Source organism: Bos grunniens, chromosome X, assembly GCF_055505025.1.
Source record: "Bos grunniens cultivar Pamir isolate PY7600 chromosome X, Bosgru_T2T1.0, whole genome shotgun sequence".
NCBI lineage: Eukaryota > Metazoa > Chordata > Mammalia > Artiodactyla > Bovidae > Bos > Bos grunniens.
Window position 1 is genome coordinate 69,064,618 of NC_141194.1, and position 24,375 is coordinate 69,088,992.

Genomic DNA, 24,375 nt, shown 5'->3' on the forward strand with positions numbered 1-24,375 from the left:
TTCCATTGCTCCTTTCTTCTCTTGCTTTTTTCTTTGTGATTTGATGACTTTCTGTAGTAATATACTTAGATTCCTTCCTCTTCATATTTTGTAACTGTTTTGAGGGGCTTCCCTGGTGGTAACGAATCCACCTGCCAATGCAGGAAACTCAGGTTTGATCCCTGGGTCAGGAAGATCACCTGGAAAAGGAAATGGCAACCCACTCCAGTATTCTTGCCTGGGAAATTCCATGGACAGAGGAGCCTGATAGGCTACAGTCCATGGGGTTGCCAAAATGTTGGACACAACTTAGCAGTTAGATGACAATTACATGTTTTTGCTTTGTGATTACCTTAAGGCTTATGTAAAACTTCTTATAACAGTCTATTTTAGGTTAATAGCAACTTAAGTTTTTACACATACTTAAAGGTATGTATTTTTAATCTGTTCCCCATCTTATGTTTTTGATGTCCCATTTTACATCTTTTAATCTTATGTATCTGATAACAAATTATTATAGTTATACTTATTTTTAGTACTTTTGTTTTTAAATATTCATATTAGATATATAGGTTTCTTGGTATAGGGGACTGACTCACCACTATTACAACATTAAAGTATTCTTAATGTAACTGTTTATTTACTTTTAACAGTGAGATTTATACTTTTATATGTTTTCATGTTACTTATTAGTGTCTTTTCATTCAGCTTAAAGAAATCTAACATTTATTATAAGGCTGAACTTATGATGATAAAGGCATTTAGCCCTTATTTGTCTGGAACACCTCCCTGAAAGCTACAGTAATCAAGACAGTATGGTACTGGCACAAAAAGAGAAATATAGATCAATGGAACAAGATAGAAACCCAGAGATAAACCCATACACCTCTGAGCACCTTATCTTTGACAAAGGAGGCAAGAATATACAATAAGAAAAGACAGCCTCTTCAATAAGTAGTTTTGGAAAACTGGAGAGCTATGTGTAAAAGAATGAAATTAGAACACTTCCTAACTCTGTACACAAAAATAAACTTAATGTGGATTAAAGACTTAAATGTAAGGCCATTAAAACTCTTAGTGGAAAACAAGCAAGACACTCTTTGAAATAAATTGCAGCAAGATCTTCTTTGACCCACTTCCTAGAGTAATGGAAATAAAAACAAAAATAAAGAAATGAGAGCTAATTAAACTTAAAAGATTTTGGACAGTGAAGGAAACTATAAACAAGCTAAAAAGGCAACCCTCAAATGGGAGAAATTAATAGCAAATGAAACTGACAAAGGATTAATCTCCAAAATATACAAGCAGCTCATGCAGCTCAATACCAGAAAAACAAAATGTAATCAAAAAGTGGGCAGAAGACCTAAACAGACATTTCTCCAGAGAAGATATACCAATGGCCAATAAATACATGAAAAGATGCTCAACATCACTCATTATTCAGTTCAGTTCAGTTCAGTCACTCAGTCGTGTCCAACTCTTTGCAACTTCATGAACCGCAGCACTCCAGGCCTCCCTGTCCATCACCAACTCCTGGAGTTTACCCAGACTCATGTCTATTGAGTCGGTGATGCCATTCAACCAACTCATCCTCTGTCGTTCCCTTCTTCTCCTGCCTTTAATCTTTCCCAACATCAGGGTCTTTTTAAATGGGTCAGCTCTTTGCATCAGGTGGCCAAAATATTGGAGTTTCAGCTTCAATATCAGTCCTTTCAATGAACACCTAGGACTGATTTTCTTTAGGATGGACTGGTTGGATCTCCTTGCAGTCCAAGGGACTCTCAAAAGTCTTCTCCAACACCACAGTTCAAAAGCATAAATTCTTTGGTGCTCAGCTTTCTTTCTAGTCCAACTCTCACATCCATACATAACTACTGGAAAAACCATACCCTTGACTAGATGGACCTTTCTTGGTAAAGAAATGTCTCTGCTTTTTAATATGCTGTCTAGGTTGGTCATAACTTTCCTCCCAAGAATAAGCATCTTTTAATTTCATGGCTGCAATCACCATCTGAAGTGATTTTGGAGCCCCCCAAAATAAAGTCAGCCACTGTTTCCATTGTTTCCCCATCTATTTGCCATGAAGTGATGGGACTGGATGCCATGACTTTAGTTTTCTGAATGTTGAGCTTTAGAGAGATGCAAATCAAAACTACAATCACCTCACACCAGTCAGAATGGCCATCATAAAAAAATCTACAAACAATAAATGCTGGAGAGGATTTGGAGAAAAGGGGACCTTCTTGCACTGTTGGTAGGTATGTAAATTGATATAGTCACTATGGAGAACAGTATAGAGATTCTTTAAATAACTAGCAATAAAGCTATCATATGACCCAGCAATCCCACTCCTCAGCATATACCCTGAGAAAACCATAATTCAAAAAGACACATGGACACCAATGCCCACTGCAGCACTATTTACAATAGCCAGCACATGGAAGCTACCCATATGTCTATTGACAAATGAATAGATAAAGAAGATGTGGTACATATATAGAATGAAATATTAGCCGTAAAAGGAATGAATTTGAGTCAGTTGAATTGAGGCTCCTGAACCTAGAGACTGTTATACAGAGTGAAGTAAGTCAGAAAGAGAAAAACAAATATTGTATATTAACACATGTATATGGAATCCAGAAAGTGGTACTGATGAACATATTTGCAGGGCAGGAATAGAGACACAGATGTAGAGAGTGGACTTGTGAACACTTTGGGGAAGGGGGAAAGTGGGATGAATTGAGAGAGTATCATTGAAACATGTATGTTATCATGCATAAAATAGATAACTAGTGGGAAGTTGCTGTGTAACACAGGAAGCTCAGCCAGGTGATCTTTGATGACCTAGAGGAGTGGGATGAGGGGTTGGGAAGGAAGTTCAAGAGGGTGAGGATATATGTGTACTTATGACTGTTTCATGTTGTTGTGTGGCAGAAACCAACATAACACTGTATAGCAATTATCCTACAAATAAAAATAAAATAAAAACAATAAATTATTGGAGTATAACTGATTTATAATGTGTGTTAGTTTCAGGTGTACAGCAGAGTGATGCAATTATGCATATACTTATATTCATTGTTTTCCAGATTCTTTATCCATATAGGTTATTACAGAATATTGAGTAGAGTTCCCTATGCTATATAGTAGGTACTTGTTGGTTATCTATTTTAAATATAGTAGTATGTATATGTTAATCTCAACCTCCTAATTTATCCTTCTCTGCTTCTTTTCCCCTTTGGTACACATAGGTTTGTTTTCAGAATTTGTGAGTCTGTCTGTTTCTGTCTTGTAAATAAGGTCATTTGTATCATTTTTTTTAGATGGCACATGTAGCTGTTATCATATGATATTTGTCTTTGTCTGACTTACTTTACTGTATGATAACTTCTAGGTCCATCCATGTTGTACAAATGTCATTACTTCATTTGTTTTGATGACTCAGTGGTAATAATACTCCATTTTATCTGTATCTATATCTATCTATCTACCACATTTTGTTTATCTTATTCATCTGTTGACAGACATTTAGTTTGCTTCCATGTCTTGGCTATTGCAGTGAACACTGGTATCCATGTATCCTTTTGAATTATGGTTTTCTCTGGATATATGTCCAGAAATGGGATTGCTGGATCATATGGTAGCTCTGTTTTTAGTTTTTAAAGGAACTTCCACACTGTTCTCCATAGTGGTTGTACCAGTTTGTATTCCCACCAGCAGCGTAGGGGGATTCCCTCTTCTTCACACCCTCTCCAGCATTTATTGTTTGTAGACTTTTTGACGATGGCAGTTCTGACAGGTGTGAGCTGATACCTCATTGTGGTTTTGATTTGCATGTCTCTAAGAATGAGCCACATTGACCACCTTTTCAAGGGCTTGTTGGCTATCTGTATGTCTTCTTTGGAGAAATGTCTATTGAGATCTTCTGCCCATTTTTTGATTATGTTGTTTGCTTTTTTGATATTGAGCTGCATGAGCTGTTTGTATATTTTTGAGATTAATCCCTTTTCAGTCCCTTGATTTACAAATATTTTCTCCCATCCTGTGAATTTTTTTTTCCCATGGAAAACTCTTAATCTTGCCTTCAGTTCTGAAGGATAACTTTACTGGGTAGAATATTCCTGGACTTCTTTCAGAGGGAGTTGTTACTGTATAGCTATAGTTTTGGTGTGCCTGTGGGAGGAGGTGAGCTCAGGACTCATATGTCACCATCTTGAGTCAAAATCCCAATGTTATTTATTTCCTGAAGTTCTAAACCTTATTCTGTTATCTTTTCCTTTTTATTTAGAGTACTTTCTGTAGATATTTTTAAGGGTAGTTTTGCTGGCAACAAATTCTTAGTTTTCCTTCATCTGAGAATGTCTTTATTTTCTTTTCATTCCTGAAGAATATTTTTTACTGGATATAGTTTGCAGTTGCCAATTCCTATCTACTTGAAAAATGTTGTGCCATTTCTTGCTGGTCTCCATGGTTTCAGATGAGGTATCCTTTGTCATCTGGATTGATGTTCACCTATAAGTAGTGTACCATTTTTCTCTGGGTACTTTTAAGATATTTTTCTTTCTTTTTTGTTTCCAGAATTTAGTTAAGATGTGGCTTAGTTGTGTGGGTTTATTCAGGTTTATATTATTTTGGATTTGTCCATCTTTTAAAATATTTTTAATTATGTTTTTCCCCAAATTGGAATGCTTTTTATTATTTTTTGAATAATTTTTCATTCCTACTCTTTCTCTTCTCTCCTGCTGGGGTTTAATGATATGAACATTAGGTATTTTGTTATTTCATATATCTCTGAAATCATTAATTTTTTTCTTTTTTTTCTAAATCCTTCCTGGTGTTCAGAGTGGGTAAATTCTATTATCTGTCCTCAAGTTCACTGACTATATCTTTCGTCATCGCCACTCTACTATTAAGCCCATCCAATCAAGTTTTTATTTTGTTATTGTATTGTTAAGTTCTGTAATTTCCATTTGGTTTTCTTCTACAACTTCTATTTCTTTGTTTTGATTTTTAATATTTTTCATTTGTTTCAGGATAACTCATAATTACTGGTCAGAATATTTTTTTGATGGCTGCTTAAGCCCTTTTCAGATAACTCAAACTTCTGACTTACTTCACAGAGTCTGTTGTTTTTTTTGTCACTGAAGTTGTGATTTTCTTGGTTCTTCTTATGACAAATGATTACTTATTCTGGACATTTTGAATACTATACTATGAGACCTGGATCTCATTTAATCATATTTTAGTAGACTGTTTAAAAAAAGACAACAAAAAACAGATGGTGACTGCAGCCATGAAATTAAAAAAAGAAAAGCTATGACCAACCTAGACAGCATATTAAAAAGCAGAAACATTACCAACAAAGGTTCATCTAATCAAAAGCTATGGTTTTTCCAGTGTCATGTATGGATGTGAGAGTTGGACTAGAAAGAAAGCTGAGTGCTGAACAACTGATGCTTTTGAACTGTGGTGTTGAATAAGACTCTTGAGATCCCTTGGACTGCAAGGAAATCCAACCAGTCCATCCTAAAGGAAATCAGTCCTGAATATTCATTGGAAGGCCTGATGTTGAAGCTGAAACTCCAAAACTTTGGCCATCTGATGCGAAGAACCAACTCATTGGAAAAGACCCTGATGCTTGGAAAGATTGAAGGCAGGAGGAGAAGGGGATGATAGAGCATGAGATGGTTGGATGGCATCACCAACCCAATGGACATTAGTTTGAGTAGGCTCTCGGAGTTGGTGATGGACAGGGAAGCCTGGCATGCTGCAGTCCATGGGGTTGCAAAGAGTCAGACATGACTGACCGATTAAATTGAACTGAATTTAGTAGACTGTATCCCTCCAGAGGTATAGTGCAAAAGTTGGGTAGGGTGGAAGTTCAGCTCTTGTATAGGCCCCTTTGATTTCTTTCCAGGAAAAGTAGGGCAACTATTTATACTGCATCACTGTCTCTGAGTGTGGGTATAAACTCAACTCCTCATTGGGTTGTGCCAATACCATGGAGATGGGAAGTGCAGGACTAACACCTCTCTTTATTAAGGGTGGAAGTGTAAACTCAGCTACCAGCTGGGTCTTAATGACACCAAGGGAAGAGAATGGGGAGGCTGAGGCACCAAATAGCATAGCTTTCTCAACACCTAGATCCCTCTCTAATGGGTGAGAAGATATGGAGACTGAGCTCTCCACTGGAACCTATTGACAGCAGGTGAAGGCGGGTGGGCCTGAGTGCTGACTAGCTCTGCTTCCCGTATTGTCTTTCAGTCTCAGTGCCAGTAGGTGGACATGTAAGTTCAGCTTCACTCTGGGTCTCACTGACACAGGCAGGAGGAAAGTAGAGAGCTAACTAGCCTGAATCATACCACTTTGTTCAGTATGTTGCTGCTGGCTGGGGGTAGAGGCTGAGCTTGCCAACACTACTCTTACAGGGGAATTAGAGAGCTGCTGCCTGCTTCCATGAGAGAGGTATGGAAGACTGGAAGCTCCCTGCTTGGCCATACTGACACCAGTTAGCAGGGGAATGGAAGCAGAATACTGCCTGCTTCTGCCAGGCAGAGGATGGAAGATTAATTACCTGCTTGGCCCTGCCAAAACTGATACCTTTGGCTAGAAAAATTAGAGCATGCTGCTTGCTTCTGGGGTAAATTGGATAGTCAGCTTCCTACTTGGCCTGTTGAAATTTCAGGGGTGGGGAAGGATAGGGATATGTGTAATTTTTCTCTTAATGTTTGGGTGGAGTAAAGTGGGTATTGTGAACAATATTTTCTTCTATTAGGCTACCCTATTGCCAGTCATTTTGCTGGGGCTGCAGGCTTTTCTTGGAGTTTTTGTTCTGTCTGTCCCTTTTGGAAATTTTGAGTTGGAGACTTCTCTCACACCCTTTTTGGGCTATATGGGAGATGATAAGGAAGTCCAAGGGCTCACCACTGTGTTATTCAAGTTGTGAGTTCCCCAGGATTTTTTTCCTTCCACATTTTTCTTTCTTTCCACGATTCAGAGTTTTCCCATGTTTGCTTGTTGTTTTATGCTCAGGATTTTTTGGTTGTAAGAGGGAAGACTTGGGAATTATGGGGGAACTCTGTCTTGGCTAGAAGCTAGTCCATTGATTTTTACCTCTCTAATATCTTTAAAATTAATTAATGTCTCACCATTAATGTCTGACCCACTAAAGCAACTTTAATGTTCATAAATTCCCCTATTCTTTGAACTATTGTGGTGGCTGTCTAATAAATATATATTGGGAGAGCATTTTTCTAATACAAAAATAAGGGTATCCAAAAATATTACAAAGGATTCTTTTCTAAAAAAAATACTTAAAAAACCCCCCAACTTCCAGTTAAGAAAGGCAATTTGGAACATGCAGCTCAGGTACCAGTATTAGGGTTCCTAGGATTTGATGGCTTAACACTATATGGACAACATATCAGGTAATTCTAAATGTAGGCTGTTTCCCCAAACCTTAAAGTTATAATTTTTTTAATTCTAGTAGAAGATGAAGGGATCATTTCCACCTAAGGTATCCAGGGAAGCATTCATGCAGAAGCTTGGCTTTATGGAACAAGATAGCCAAACAACCAGTATGAACAAATGTACAAAACATACTTGGGGTGGCAGTAGACTTGTTTGTTTGGTATGATTTGTGCAGTTTTTCCTAATTAATGATAATTATCACTTTGGGTGCTTTTATAATATACAGATTAGTAGATTTCTGGATTAAAAATTTTGATGCAGTAGGTCTGAGTGGAGGTTCAGAATTCAGTGTTTTATAAAAGCATTTCAAGTGAGTTCAGGGAAATTTGGGAAATATAGAACTGAAGAGAAAATAATGTCAGATCAAGTTGAAATAGAAAGTAGGTGACATCATGTTGATGTTTGAAAGAAAACAACAAAATTCTGTAAAGCAATTATCCTTCAATTAAAAAATAAACAAATTTAAAAAGAGAAAGTAGGTGCCAGATCATGTGAGGCTTTAAAATCAAGATAAAGGAACCCAGAATGTTGTTGCTGGATATGATGAATATTTAAGATTTGGAAGTCTGTGACTCCCTTCTGGTCTTTCCACTGGAAATGGTATATTATGAATGTGAATAACATAGCTTAATACTTTGCTTACATTGGAAGAACTGTTAGGATTACCTGAACTCTGCAAAAATACATAGTGGCAGGAATGAGACCTTTAACTTCATAGCTCAGACAAGGGCCAGTGTAAATCAAGTGCATTGAATCTTCAGTTTGTCCCCACTCTAATCTGTAATCAGTGATTTCAGCAACATTACACGCAGGAATCTGAAAAATGCAACAAAAACAAAAAATTTAGCTCTTTCCATAAGGAGTCACTATACTCAATACTATGGAAAGTAACAATATGATCCTTTCAGTGTCAAAGCCTATAATCTATTAAATGGAATGAAATATAGACAAGTACAGAAATAAACATAATGTTGAACACTGTAATTAATGTTAAACGGCTCAAATAAAATTAAGAGAAAGGATTGGATAATTCAACATACTAGTGGGATCAAACACAAAGCCCAGTACTGTCTGGCTTTTATATAGGGGTGTGAACAGATCAATCACTTATTATTATTTTTAAAATTTTTTATTGTAATATAGTTGATTTATAATGTGTTCATTTAAGGTGTACAGTAAAGTGATTCATATCTCTCTCTTTATATTTTTGCAATCTCTTTCATTATAGGTAATCATTTATTATTATCAGACTAAAGGTTTTTTTGTTAATGCTAAAAATTCTCTACTAGAATTTGGGGAAAAGGGAAGAAAAAAATCAAAGACACTTAGGGGGCTTAATAACTAGGCCAATTCTTTTTGAGTTTGATTAGTTTGAAGGGGAAGATATTCAAATGGATGTACATTAAAAAAAAATTCTTCATTACTTCACAGTCACATTTCTTATGTGTCATACTGTGGTTATATGCAAACAAACTACCAGAGTTTTCCCAATGAAACTTTAAAAAAACTATAAATAGATTTAATTTTATTATCTTTTATTTTAGTTTCAAAAATTCAATTGGTTGCATACTGATTGTCTCTTTGGTTTTCTAAATTTATTATCCTTCAAAAATAGAAGATTTGGAAAGCATGATTACCATAGCCTTTGCCTTTCTAATAGCACTAGCAACAGGTCTTAGGTGTGTTCTAAAACCATGGTCCAGACTAATCTAGACTCTGAACCCTTAGGGAGTTATAGACTTTAAAAGCAATTTCTAAACCAATTACTGTGCTTTTATATCATCAAAACTAATAAACTGAGATCGTACTTCCCAACTAACAACAACACAGGTTGGACTCTTGCAGGTTAGAACAGGTATACCACATTGAGTAGGAGGGCTTGGGACTGGAGCAGTTTCACATGTTGATGAATGAGATCCAGACTACAAATAAACACAAACAAACAAATAAGCAGACATACAAATGATTGTGCAGGTATGTTCACTCCCCACCTTGATAAGAAGTAGAAGCATGTATTCATCCAAAGTGAAATGAACTACAAATGATTAGCTGAACAATTTAGTTTCCCCAGATTTATTTGTTGCTTTTAACCAGAAACTGAATTCTCTAGGAATGAATTTACTCACTGTGCATCTCACTTCTGAGCCAGAGTGCCCTTGTGCATCACCTTGGTTGCCATTTACCTTTTTGACATTTGTAAGTGCTTCAGAGTTTCCTTTTGTAGGAGAATTGTCTGTAAAAATATACATTTTTTTTTTGATTTTTCTTTTTTAATGGATGAAAAACTACAGTTTTTGTGTTGATTTCTGCCATATAACAATGCAAATCAGTCATAATTATATGCTTTTCAGTTGCCAAGTCATGTCCAACTCTTCACGACCCCATGGACTGCAGCATGACAGGCTTCAGCATAATTATGCATGTACATATATGTATGTGTATATATATATATATATATATATATATATGTACACACACATATGTATACCTTCCTGCTGTCTCGCCTCTCTCTTTACCCTCATTCCATCTCTCTGGGTCATCACAGAGTACCAGACTAGGCTCCCTGTGTTATTTAGCAACTTCCTACTATTTGAAAAATATACAAAATTAACTTAAAAATTGCAAAATTTAAGGATGGTACTTAAAAACACAATATAATTTAAGAAGACATGTTAAACATATAAAAGTTACTTTATGCTAAAGTAACAAAAAGTTCAAATTATACCAATTTGTGTTAGTTAACTTTTTAGTTCCCATTTAAATTTTTTCTGATTTTAATTACCAAGAAATAACTTTCTAGACATTATTTGATTTTGCACTAAAAGAAAACCATTTATCCTGTTTTAATAGATTTAATATTGAGCTGGCCAAAATGCTCATTTATTTTCTGTAAGATGGCTCTAGTAGAGCTTCAGTTCAGTTCAGTTCAGTTGAGTTCAGTTGCTCAGTCATGTCTGACTCTTTGTGACCCCATGAATCGCAGCATGCCAGGCCTCCCTGTCCATCACCAACTCCCGGACTTCACCCAGACTCATGTCCATCGAGTCAGTGATGCCATCCAGCCATCTCATCCTCTGTCGTCCCCTTCTCCTCCTGCCCCCAATCACTCCCAGCATCAGAGTCTTTTCCAATGAGTCAACTCTTTGCATGAGGTGGCCAAAGTACTGGAGTTTCAGCTTTAGCATCAGTCCTTCCAATGAATACCAGGACTGATCTCCTTTAGAATGGACTGGTTGGATCTCCTTGCAGTCCAAGGGACTGTCAAGAGTCTTCTCCAACACCACAGTTCAAAAGCATCAATTCTTCGGCACTCAGCTTTCTTCACAGTCCAACTCTCACATCCATACATGACTACTGGAAAAACCATAGCCTTGACTAGATGGACCTTTGTTGGCAAAGTAATGTCTCTGCTTTTCAATATGCTATCTAGGTTGGTCATAGCTTTCCTTCCAAGGAGTAAGCATCTTTTAATTTCCTGGCTGCAATTACCATCTGCAGTGATTTTGGAGCCCAGAAAAATAAAGTCTGACACTGTTTCCACTGTTTCCCCATCTATTTCCCGTGAAGTGATGGGACCAGATGCCATGATCTTCATTTTCTGAATGTTGAGCTTTAAGCCAACTTTTTCACTCTTGTCTTTCACTTTCATCAAGAGGTTTTTTTAGTTCCTCTTCACTTTCTGCCATAAGGGTGGCATCATCTGCATATCTGAGGTTATCGATATTTCTCCCGGCAATCTTGATTCCAGCTTGTGCTTCTTCCAGCCCAGCGTTTCTCATGATGTACTCTGCATATAAGTTAAATAAGCAGGGTGACAATATACAGCCTTGACGTACTCCTTTTCCTATTTGGAACCAGTCTGTTGTTCCATGTCCAGTTCTAACTGTTGCTTCCTGACCTGCATATAGGTTTCTCAATAGGCAGGTCAGGTGGTCTGGTATTCCCATCTCTTTCAGAATTTTCCACAGTTTATTGTGATCCATACAGTCAAAGGCTTTGGCATAGTCAATAAAGCAGAAATAGATGTTTTTCTGGAACTCTCTTGCTTTTTCGATGATCCAGCGGATGTTGGCAATTTGATCTCTGATTCCTCTGCTTTTTCTAAAACCAGCTTGAACAAGAGCTTAGTTGCCTTTAACTTCATTGAAAACAATTTTGTAAGCTTGTATTGTAACAGCTATCATATCAGCATGCATTTAATAAGACAATGAAATTGGTGAGTTTTTGTAGCTATTTTAATGTTGAAGCTGGAAGAAAAAAAGCAACATTTCAGCATATTATGATTTATTATTTCAAAAAAGATAAAAACACAAAAAAAGATTTGTGAAGATATGGAGAAGATTCTGTGGCTGATTGAACATATCAAAAGTGGTTTGTGAAGTTTCTTGTTTGAGATTTCTTCCTCTATGATGCTCCACATTTGGTAGATCAGCTGAAGTTGATAGGGATCAAATTGAAACATTGAGAATAATCAATGTTATACCACGTGGTAGATAGCTGACATACTCCAAATATCCAAATCAAGTGTTGAAAATCACACCAGCTTGGTTATGTTAATCACTTTGATGTTTGGGGTCCACAAAAGTTAAGCAGAAAAACACCTTCTTGATCATAATTCCTCACATGATTCTGTATTTAAACATAATGAAAACATTCTGTTTTAAAAACAGATTGTGATGGATGATGAAAAGTGGATACTGTACAATAATGTGGAATGGAAGAGATCATGAGTTGAATGAAATGAACCACTGCCAACCACACCAAAGGCATCTTCATCCAAAGAAGGTGATATTGTGTACATGGTAAGATTGGAAGGGAGTCCTGTATTATGAGCTCCTTCTGGCAAGCCAAATGATTAATTCCAATAAGTACTGCTCCCAATTAGACCAACTAAAAGCCACACTTGATGAAAAGCACCAGAATTAATCAACAGAAAATATATAATCTTCCATCAGTATAATACAAGACTGCACATTTTTTGGTGACCAGGCAAAAACAGTTACAGCTTGTCGGGGAAGTCCTAATTCATCTGCTATATTTACCAGACATTTCACCTTCAGATTTCCATTTATTTCAGTGTTTATAAAATTCTCTTAATAGAAAAAATTTAAATTCCCTGGAATACTGTAAAAGGCACCTGGAACAGTCTTTTGCTCAAAAAGAAAGTTTTGGGAAGATGGAGTTATGAAGTTGCCTGAAAAATGGCAGAAGGCAGTGGAACAAAACTGTGAACATGTTGTTCAATTAAGTTCTTGGTAAAAATGAAAAATGTGTCTTTAATTTTTACTTAAAACCAAAGAAACTTTTTGGCCAACTGAATATATCAATATAAAAATCAGAAGTTACAAAACAGGAAATTTAAGTCAGTAATTCAAATCACAGAAGAAGCCTTACTGCATTGGATGTTGGTTTCTTTGGACTGCACTTTACCATTCAAGGGTGGAGGACGGCAAGATGCAGGAGAAAGATTAGGTGTCTGAACAGTCAATATATCTGAAGGCTAAGAAAAATACAAAGTACCTTATGGCTACTGAATTCAAGTTTAATTTTGTAAAACATTTAGTAATATTATACAATTCATTTCAATACTCAGTTTAAAAACTTTTCTTTCTCTCTTTTCTCACCTGGCTATGGCCTATAGGTGAAGTGCAAAAGACTCTTAATTTATATGTAGTACCAGGTTGCAGGTGATTGTATAGAAATTCCGTTGTGGTTCCATTGTAGATTATGTTCCAGAAATTCACTGAAGGGATAGAAGCAAATTTGTCCAATTTTTATAGGTAGCTTATAAATCTTATCTCATGTATATACCATTTTGGAAGTTAACTACTGTCCAATCACCTACTTACAGTAATTAACTATATTCCCCATAGAATTAACCATAAAATCATACTAGATCAGTTAGTAAATATGATTTATTATAAAAACCTGGGGAAATCCAAGTAAGTTCTGGGGTTTAGTTAATAGTATTATACCAGTGACAATTTCCGGGCTTTGATAATTGCTCTATGATATTGCACGAAGATATTAATATTAGGAGAAGCTAAGTGAAGGTTGCACATGGGAATTCTCTATACTATTTTTTGCAGCTTCTAGGAAAGTCTAAAATTATTTCAGAATGAAACGTTAAAAAATTATGATGCCTTACCATCCAAATTCTCCCTAACTTCTAAACTGTAACTTGAAATGTTTGTCCCACCATTATCTTCGGGTGGTTCTGAAAAAGAGAAATAAAATTAAAATTATTCTTGAGTAAACTTAAAAGTCTTTCATTGCAATGTTATCTTATAAATTAAGATTTTTCATGGAAGAAAAATGCAAACATGGAACTTAACAGGATATTAATATTCAGATATTAATAAAGATCATAAGAACATAATCAAATTACATTGTTAGAATGTTACTTAAGTAACATTTTAAAGTTCTTTGGAAGAGACTGAAATGCTAATTGTATGTACCTTAAAGTGGATTTTTCCAGTTTAGAGGCAAAATAATTTGTATAATATCCTGTCAAGTTGATATTTATCATCAGTGTGTCCTAATTACAGCCTCTGTATTAGATATAATCTTACTTGTAATAACCATAATTTTAAAGGCTCATATAAAGTTCAGTAATTTGTTCATATATGAATTAATGAGATAGCAATAGAGAACTAGAAAAAAGAACATAGTTTATAATGGAACATTTATATGGTAAAATATTTAATATACAAATGATTAAGAGACTACTTTGTAAAGCTAAGGGCAATTAGAGGATTTTTTTCTCAATAGTTAATATTTAGAGTAAGTTTTAAAATAGAAAAACATTACTTACCCCATCCAATTTTTACTCTGTGTGCATGGATCTTTCCCTTTATATATGGTTTTTTAGGGGATCCAGGCTTATCTGGACAGGTAGCATATTTTACTTCTCTACTGGGGTTGCTTCTTCCTTCTGCATTGCAGGCAAAGATCTGCTTGAGTAAAAGAGAATACTTTGGTTGACCATTGGAAATAAATGTGATTTGAAAATGTGCAGTTTGTAAATAACACTGTAAAGCAAGTTACTTGAAAATTTCTGAGAACTAAATACAAAAAGGTTTCATTTCAACCCCAAAAGACACTCATTTTTATCTTTAGTGAAGTGTATACTTTTATATTAAAATATGATACAAGTTATACATTATAGCCACATACCCTGAATTTGTATGTAGTACTTCTCTGAAGATTTCTTATAGTGCATGAAAGATCTTCTCCATTGTATTGAGGTTTAAAACCTAACCCCTGGAAATGAAAGACAATGGATTTAGGAATGAGACAGGCCTGGGTTCAAGTTCCAACTTCAACTTATTTTCCATCTGGGTGGTTCTGAGAAAGCCCCTTAGACTCTGAAATTCAGTTTCTCTGTATAAAAAAAATAGAGATAATTTCTACTTTAAAGGGCTCCTTTTTTCAGGATGTAATGAGATAATGTTTTAATGTTTTACTACTTTGTAAAGCTGAGGGCAATTAGAGGAAGATTTTTTTCTCAATAGTTAATATTTAGAGTAAGTTTTAAAATAGAAAAACATTACTTACCCCATCCAATTTTTACTCTGTGTGCATGGATCTTTCCCTTTATATATGGTTTTTTTAGGGGATCCAGGCTTATCTGGACAGGTAGCATATTTTACTTCTCTGTAAAGGCCTATGAAGGCACTTAACATATTACTTACACAAAAAATCTAATTAGTTGTTTTATTTAAAATGTGGTTGCTTTTTAAGTTGACTAGTCTATTCAGTATAGACTTGAATGTTTGGAATGGAATGAAACAATTTGCCCTCCATCCACATCAAAGATTCACGGAGATGAGGAAATGGCTTGCCCTGGTGAAGTATGTAGGACAGCTGTGTGACCATGCAAGTTTGTCCAGGATAGGTGCAAAGTTGAAGAACTAATACACTTCTCTGAGTCTCTGTTCTGTTGTTACAGCTGTTGCTGCTTCTACCTTATTTGTAGGGACTTGGATACCTTAAGATCTCCCTGTATAGGCTTGCTTAACCTTGGCTCTGCACTGGTCCCATCCAGAACACTGAGACTCAGGAATCATGTACTTTGATCAAAGTAAGTTAATTAAATTAATAAAATCTTATTTTTTTTTCAGAGTAAAATGCGTATAAAATATACCTAAGACTGAAGTTGAAGACTAAAGGATATGAAAGAAAAACTTACAAATCCTGCTTCCTCCATTTCTAGTACATAAGTAAGACTGTCATTTGGATTTGTGTTAGTTGGGGCACACCATTCTAGTGACAAATTACAGATTCCTGCTTCTTTCAGCTTAGGGGGTGAAGGTGTTGGAGGCATAATTCCTGATGTATGGAAGACTGCTATTTCACTGAAATCACTGAAAAATAAATGAAGATGAAAAAATTAGTTTCAAGTTCTTACTGAAGTATAGACTTTTAAATACTGTAGTAGTTCAACGTACCTCAAGCCGAACTTATTTTTTGCAGCTAATCTGAATGAATATTTTGTAGAAGCATTCAGTTTAAGGATCTTGTGCTGTTTCATGGTACCTATATAGCAACTTTTGAAGTCTTCACCTTTGCCCTTAATAATATACATAAAATATTAGAACATTATAAAATGTTTCAAATAAAAATTCATAATATTAATAATTTACAAATAAGTGCTTTAAAAAAGTAAAACTGCTTACCTCATCCCATTCCAAAAAGAAGCTGTTTATTTTGGAACCATTACCATTGGAACCCTAAAAATATCAGAAAGATAAAATTATGATGAGCTATTTTTACACAGACACACACACGTATATACGACTAAAGTAAATCACTGTAAAATTAATCTGTTTGCATTTTATTTTTGAAGTAATTCAGATATTAAAGTTAAAGTGTACTTTTTACAGTCTATAGGACATGCCAAATTTTATGTTTTGTTGTGCTTCCTAAATTTTATGCAAGGAAGAAAGTTAGTACTCAAAGTAAATTGAGAGGAAGACTTATTGGTAGCCACAATTACAAATGTATTTAGGTTATAGAAATTGACATTTCAACTTTCATTAGTTATTGAAATTCTGATTGACATTTATCATTTACTTGATGCTTTATATAGACAGAAAGAGAAAGATGATTATGGAGATGGAAAAGTGCTAGGGAAATAGGTCAGATGAAGCATGCAAAATTTCATATTTAACATTCAAGGCAAAGTAGAAAGAATGTTTTTAAATTAAAAAACATTTTGAGGTATTTTGGCAGTAAAATCCTTACTTTCCACTGTAAATTCAGGCTGCTCTTGGATCGGTTAATCAGTTTGGGTGCAAGTGGAGGGTCTGGTTTGAAACCTGGAGTTGTGAAGCTAACCACTTTAGACACAGTTCTGTGTGCTGAGCCTCTTACAGTTGTAATTCTAAAAATGTAATGACAATTGTTGTAAGCATTCAAATATTTATCCTAACATATGTACTAAATTGCATACTTGAGTTTCCAGATACATTTCTTAGGAGCTAATTATAAAAAATTTTCCAATTGAACGAAGCTGTATCCTTGCAAATAATGGCTCCCAAACCACCCTCTTACCTGTTTTAAATGAAAGAAAGTGAACTAATGCTGGATTTGTAGGGGCTTGTTTTGAAACTTGAACGAAAGACCACTCTGTTAGCAAGTAGCAAGGCTGACTATAGGAATCATAGGTAGTGAACTGATACAGACTCAGGAGTGGGACTGGCTATATGATGGAGGGAGGTTGTATAGGATGGAGTACTTACCTTACAAAATAAGCCATGAATGGCTGTAGATCAAGTAGAGTAAATGTAAATTCATCACCACTGTGGAGATAACCTTTGATTATAACAGATCTCACACACATTTAAAAACTAAGTAACAATCTTAATCTTATATATTCAACTGATAAAGAAGCACAATTCTCCTTTAAGTTTAGATAACTTTAACAGATTTTATAAGAATGCAAAATATGTGATATTAATAATTCAAAATTCTTTACTTGCATGCCAAGTTAATATACCTTTAGGAAGTGGAATTTTATTTTATTGCTACAGCTTCTTCACACTGTAATAATACAGATTTGTCTTTAACTAGCTTATTTTAAATTATGTTCATATGAAAAGCCTCAAAGACACCATGCATCATGCAATTTATTTGTTCACACAGAGCAGTCTTTTGGGGGTGGCCACCTATCTGCTACAGTGGATAAAGTGGCTGTGCTCCTATACCTACATCTTCCTGAGTAAATACTCATAAGTACTTTGGTGTACTCTACCACCTCAAGGAGCTTCCTGAGCTTCTAAACCCTGAAATAGCCTCTGAAAAGAGCTAAAAGATTGTTACTTCTAAGCAAAGACCTATGCTTCTAAGCGAAGGTCTCTCAAGGTTGTAGGGTAATAAGAGGAATAGACAAAGTATATTTTTATAAAAAACAATGACTTTTGTGGAATACATAATACCAGAAAAAGACTATTATGTAAATTCATGCAAAACTTAATTTTATACATAGCTTTTCATCACATTTTACATCTTTTCATCACTCTACTCAATATAGAAGATTGTGTATTATAATTTTTAAATTAAAATTTCTAGTTGTTAATTATAAAAGAAATAAAACTTTACATAATTACATTTAAATTTTCACTTCAAGTCTCTGAATAAAGATGATAAATTCTAGCAAATAAAATTTAAGATGTTTATGATTTTTAAAGTGCTGTAAGACAGCTCGAGATCTCTGACTTATTTCTTGCTTAGTTGTTTAGTAGGCAAAAGAACTTCTCTTTCTTTCCTGTGTAGGATTTCCTTTCCATTGTGCTTCTCTCAGCTTGTTCTCTTTCAGATTGCATGTCCCTATCCAGTTGAGAAGGTGTTGGAAGTGTTTGGTTATGCTCTTACTGTGTCCTCCACTGTATTCTCTCTAGTCCTGTTTCTATCTTCTAAGCACATACCTAAACTCATTCTCCTGCTATCACGTGCCGAGTGCTCAGTTGCTCAGTCATACCTGACTCTTTGCGACCCCATGGACTGTAGCCCACCAGACTCCTCTGTCCAGGGGATTTCCCAGGCGGGAAGACTGGAGTGGGTTGCCATTTCCTTCTCCTTATGCTATCATAGTTCTGCATTATAATGAGCTCCTGTAATGAAATTCCTGGGAAAGCCTTACCTCCCTTGTGTACACAAAGGCCTACCATCATGTTTCCTTAAGTGAAAAAAGAGAAGGGAGAATTAGAGGAAATCTTTATTTCCCAAGTCTAAACTTGTCATATAAGACATCTGTAAACTGAAGAGAATGGAGCAGTTGATATCTAAGGTTCCCTTCAGCTCGAAAATACCTATGATTCTGTGAATTTTGTGAATCGACCCAGCAACCTACCACCACTTATAAAACTATTTCTGTAGAAAATTACACCCAAAGCTTGAAAAAAACTGCAGAAAAATCTTTAGTACTTAGCTTAGGTATAAGCTAAGGTTTAGAGAGCATATTTGAATTGAATTATGAGAAGTGAGAGATGATTAAAAAGAGACTTACATATATACATTTATATATTTTCCATTTTTACCACTGTTAGATATTTCTAATTCAAATGTTACAGGAGATTTAGTATGATTGCATTTCTCAGAACCATGTGTCTTCCATGAAATAACAGCAGAGCTTGTCTGAATATCAGAAACCTAAAAAAAATAACAAGAATTCAAGTAAGATACTTAAAAATTATAATCTGTAATTTATGGGGTAATCTTTCCCTAAACCTTGTTTGATGCTAAGTATATCATTCTTTTCATATTAGGTGCTTAAATACTGTGACTAAACAATGAGCCATTAATATTATCTTTAACAATGCCACACTGGATCTTTATGTACTTAACAGCTAAAGAAGATTATGAAATTATATCCAGGTAAAGGCTTCAAATTAAAATTGTGCTAGGGAAGAATATCAGTGAATTTTCATGTTTTACAGTGACAAAGCAAATGAAAATAAATACTTAAATATTGTCTTTAGTTACTTACTACAGGTTTCTCAATGCTGAAACAGCAAGACTTTCCATGTTCTGTTCTGCATTCTAAAAGTAGAAAAGCAACCCAAAACAAAATATTACATTGGCAAAAACAAGATAAAGGTAGATGCCCATTACCCAACTACAAATATATCATCACCAAGAGATCTACTAACACCTATTAGCATTTTACATTAAAAGTTTTAAAATAAGAAAGCAGTCTAAAACGTATGCCATTAAATAAACTCTAACAAAAGGTGAACTAAAGTCCTCAATTTAAATAAAATCTTGTGAACTTTTTAGGATGATAGAGTAATTTTCAATGTTTTACTGGCAGATAACTAGAAAAAATTATGTGATATGTATATAAAATACCTGACATGTTTTGTATGAAGATGGTCATTTCTCCATAATTTAAAAAGGCAGCCTAATTGTGGTTTTATTAAGAATTGGGAAGTAAGGGTACAAAAAAGGCAACCAGAAATGGAAGCAGAAAATGGCACCTAGATATTTAAAATGCCCTGAGACTCCTAACATTAGGATGTCTGTTCACTGGTGACAAAACCAAAATCTTCACCTTACCTTTTTCTGCAGTATTTGATGATGGACTCTTGCTTCGTTTTCCACCTGGTTTCTGCTTGACGTCTTCACTTCCTGGGTTGATGCATTTGTTTTCATGACCAATTTCAACATGAGCACTAGCAGCGTTGGAAGTGCTGGTTGCACTGTCTGTATTGAGAGCAACATCGGTGGCAGACGTACTTGGAGCACTTTCAGAGATGGGAGGGTTGGGAGCACTGTCAGGAATGGAAGAGCTTGGAGTACTGTCAATAGGTGGTGGTGTGGGAGTGCTGTCAGAGGTGGAAGTCTTGGAGGCATAATTAGTGCTGGAAGGGCTCTGACCACTATTTTCACTGGTGGAAGGGTGCAGATCAGTGTCTGTGGTGGAAATATTAGAAGCATGGTCAATGGAAGAATTCAAGGGAGTATTGTCAGTAATATAAGTGCTTGAAGGGTGGTCAACAGTGTCAGTACTGGGAGTATTGTCAGCAGTGTAAATGTTCAGAGCATTGTTCACAGTGCAGGTACTTAAAGTGTCTTTGGTAGTGTAGGTGCATGGAACATTGTCTACAGTGTAAGTGCTGAAAGTATTGTCCACAGCGTAGGTGCTTGAAGTACTGTCAACAGTGCAGGTGCTTGGAGCATAGTCCACAGTGTAAGTGCTCAGAGTACCAGGAATACTGGAATAATCATTAGCTTGGTTCAGAAGCAGTGAGGTGTTGGTAATCATACAGCTATTTTTGTGTCCATCAATCTGGCTTTCTTGCATTTCTTTCTTCATATGTTCTTCCATTTTACCAGCCCTTTCGTCAAGTTGGTTGTAATTTGCTGTTCCATGGGAATAGGTTTCTAAAAGAAATAACGAATACTGCTTAATAATTACAATAATTACATATCTCAAAATCTTTAAAATCTTTTTCAAACCACCAAAAGCACTCATAAACCATGCTTTACTTAAAAAAATCGACTTTGCTTTAATACAGATGTTAGGTTAATGTGTGTATTTATTATGTACTGAAATATACAGAAAGAAAAACATGAGCAAATACAGATAGTTTTTTCCTAGGGAGTAACTCTACTTCCAAATTTTAAGGTTTTTAAGATGATTATAATGTGTCTTTTATAATACCACTGTATGCCATTAATAATGAAAACATTCTTTTATGATTTTTCAATATGATTCTATAGATCCAGTCAGTAAAATAAATATCATAAATCACATGCTATATCAAAGTACAAAAAATTTATAGAAAATTCTGTTTATGGGCATTTTGCATAAGACATAAACAAATGCCTCTTATTATCCATCATAATATATATGCATGAAATGCAATCATTTATTGAAATATGTCTTCTACTTTTAAAATTTTAATAGTTGCCCACAGCTGTTAATTTTAACAAACTAAAAAATTCTCCTATTTAAGAATATTATATACTACCATGTTGCTCATGATATATAAATGCTGCTGGGGGTGGTGGCAGTGGTGGTGGTGGTGGCAACGGTGGTGGTGGTGGCAGCAGTGGTGGTGGTGGCAGCTGCTGTGGCACAGGCTCTTGAATGTAAGGTGGCAGAAATTCCCCTTGAGATGTGGGATATATGAGTTGAGTGGCTTGTGGATACATAAAAGTTGGTGCTATGAAGTGTGATACTTGTATAGGAGCAGACATGGTCGTGTAGTAGTCGATTGTCTGAGGCACAATGATAATTTTTCGAATCCCATTTTCTTCCACCACCTAAGATGGAAAACAGAGTCATAAACATATTAGAATCCATAAAAATCAGCATTTTCCTACTATGTTTTAGATTTTTATTCTGTGCTGTAAAATCATAAAGGATCAAACACCAATAATGAAGTAAAACTATGTCAAGTGGGAGGCAAGATATTTCTTCCTTTTCTGTACATTTTTAAAAAATATAACTTTTGACAATAGATAATATATTGTCATGGTTCAAAACCATAATGTATAAAAAATACATGAAGAGTTTCCCTCCTAAACCTTATTTCCCTCCAGTAGATTGCTACTGTTCTTGGTTTCTTATGAAAACTTTCAGAATTTCTTTATGCCTTGCAAGCAAATAAGAATAGAGATTCTTGCTTTTCCTCTTTTTTACATACAGATAGCATTATTTGCACATTCTGTAGTTTGTTTTTTACACATAGAAATATAACTTGAAGATCTTTCTATATCATACATAGGGCTTTCCCCCCTCTCTTTTTTTTTTTTGCATTGCTGCTTATTTGCTTAGTGCTCCCCATTATCTCATTAAATGGATATACTTCAACAGTCCTCCATTGACATGCTTGTGGGTTGTTTCCAGCCTTTTGTGATTACAAACAGTATTATAACAAATAATTCTTTTTTTTTTCCACTTTACAATATTGTATTGGTTTTGCCATACATCAACACGAATCTGCCATTGATGTACACGTGTTCCCCATCCTGACCCCCCCTCCTACCTCCCTCCTGATACCATCCCTCTGGGTCATCCCAGTGCACCAGCCCCAAGCATCCTGTATCCTGCATTGAACCTGGACTGGCCATTCGTTTCTTATATGATATTTATTATACATGTTTCAATGCCATTCTCCCAAATCATACCCCCCTGCACCGAGTCCAAAAGACCGTTCTATACATCTGTGTTTCTTTTGCTGTCTCACATACAGGGTTATCATTACCATCTTTCTAAATTCCATATATATGCGTTAGTATACTGTATTGGTGTTTTTCTTTCTGGCTTACTTCACTCTGTATAATCGGCTCCAGTTTCACCCACCTCATTAGAACTGATTCAAATGTATTCTTTTTAATGGCTGAGTAATACTCCATTGTGTATATGTACCACAGCTTTCTTATCCATTCGTCTGCCGATGGACATCTAGGTTGCTTCCATGTCCTGGCTATTATAAACAGTGCTGCAATGAACATTGGGGTACATGTGTCTCTTTCCCTTCTGGTTTCCTCAGTGTGTATGCCCAGCAGTGGGATTGCTGGGTCATAAGACAGTTCTATTTCCAGTTTTTAAAGAAATCTCCACACTCTTCTCCATAGTTGCTGTACTAGTTTACATTCCCACCAACAGTGTAAGAGGGTTCCCTTTTCTCCACATCCTCTCTAGCATTTATTGCTTGTAGACTTTTGGATCACAGCCACTCTGACTGGCATGAAATTGTACCCCATTGTGGTTTTTGTTGTTGTTGTTGTTAATTTTATTTTATTTTTAAACTTTACAATATTGTATTGGTTTTGCCAAACATCGAAATGAATCCGCCACAGGTATACCCGTGCTCCCCATCCTGAACCCTCCTCCCTCCTCCCTCCACATACCATCCCTCTGGGTCGTCCCAGTGCACCAGCCCCAAGCATCCAGTATCGTGCATCAAACCTGGACTGGCGACTCATTTCATACATGATATTATACATGTTTCAATGCCATTCTCCCAAATCTCCCCACCCTCTCCCTCTCCCACAGAGTCCAAAAGACTGATCTATACATCAGTGTCTCTTTTGCTGTCTCGTACACAGGGTTATTGTTACCATCTTTCTAAATTCCATATATATGTGTTAGTATACTGTATTGGTGTTTTTCTTTCTGGCTTACTTCACTCTGTATAATAGGCTCCAGTTTCATCCACCTCATTAGAATTGATTCAAATGTATTCTTTTTAATGGCTGAGTAATACTCCATTGTGTATATGTACCACAGCTTTCTTATCCATTCATCTGCTGATGGACATCTAGGTTGCTTCCATGTGCTGGCTATTATAAACAGTGCTGCGATGAACATTGGGGTACACGTGTGTCTTTCCCTCCTGGTTTCCTCAGTGTGTATGCCCAGCAGTGGGATTGCTGGGTCATAAGGCAGTTCTATTTCCAGTTTTTTAAGGAATCTCCACACTGTTCTCCATAGTGGCTGTACTAGTTTGCATTCCCACCAACAGTGTAAGAGGGTTCCCTTTTCTCCACACCCTCTCCAGCATTTATTACTTGTAGACTTTTGGATCGCAGCCATTCTGACTGGCGTGAAATGGTACCTCATAGTGGTTTTGATTTGCATTTCTCTGATAATGAGTGATGTTGAACATGTTTTCATGTGTTTGTTAGCCATCCGTATGTCTTCTTTGGAGAAATGTCTATTTCGTTCTTTGGCCCATTTTTTTGATTGGGTCATTTATTTTTCTGGAGTTGAGCTGTAGAAGTTGCTTGTATATTTTTGAGATGAATTCTTTGTCAGTTGCTTCATTTGCTATTATTTTCTCCCATTCTGAATCTGTCTTTTCACCTTGCTTATACTTTCTTTTGTTGTGCAGAAGCTTTTAATTTTAACTAGATTGCATTTGTTTATTTTTGCTTTTATTTCCAATATTCTGGGAGGTGGGTCATAGAGGA

The 24,375-nt window shown here is 35.7% G+C and overlaps 1 protein-coding gene across 1 annotated transcript in view; it reads right to left on the minus strand.

The window, feature by feature from the left end:
• LOC147340676 (fibronectin type III domain containing protein 3C1-like) overlaps positions 1-24,375 on the minus strand; it is a 64,438-nt gene that overhangs the window by 27,410 nt on the left and 12,653 nt on the right. Inside the window, exons 5-21 of the mRNA XM_086387300.1 lie at positions 21,426-21,720; positions 20,008-20,835; positions 19,439-19,491; positions 18,959-19,101; positions 17,193-17,252; positions 16,696-16,834; positions 16,128-16,181; positions 15,900-16,021; positions 15,641-15,815; positions 14,626-14,712; positions 14,264-14,402; positions 13,598-13,666; positions 13,074-13,192; positions 12,844-12,949; positions 9,576-9,682; positions 9,258-9,371; positions 8,116-8,265 (exon numbers count right to left, since the gene is read on the minus strand). Coding sequence (XP_086243426.1) covers positions 8,116-8,265; positions 9,258-9,371; positions 9,576-9,682; positions 12,844-12,949; positions 13,074-13,192; positions 13,598-13,666; positions 14,264-14,402; positions 14,626-14,712; positions 15,641-15,815; positions 15,900-16,021; positions 16,128-16,181; positions 16,696-16,834; positions 17,193-17,252; positions 18,959-19,101; positions 19,439-19,491; positions 20,008-20,835; positions 21,426-21,720 — 2,760 coding nt within the window. The remainder of the gene's footprint in view (positions 1-8,115; positions 8,266-9,257; positions 9,372-9,575; positions 9,683-12,843; positions 12,950-13,073; positions 13,193-13,597; positions 13,667-14,263; positions 14,403-14,625; positions 14,713-15,640; positions 15,816-15,899; positions 16,022-16,127; positions 16,182-16,695; positions 16,835-17,192; positions 17,253-18,958; positions 19,102-19,438; positions 19,492-20,007; positions 20,836-21,425; positions 21,721-24,375) is intronic.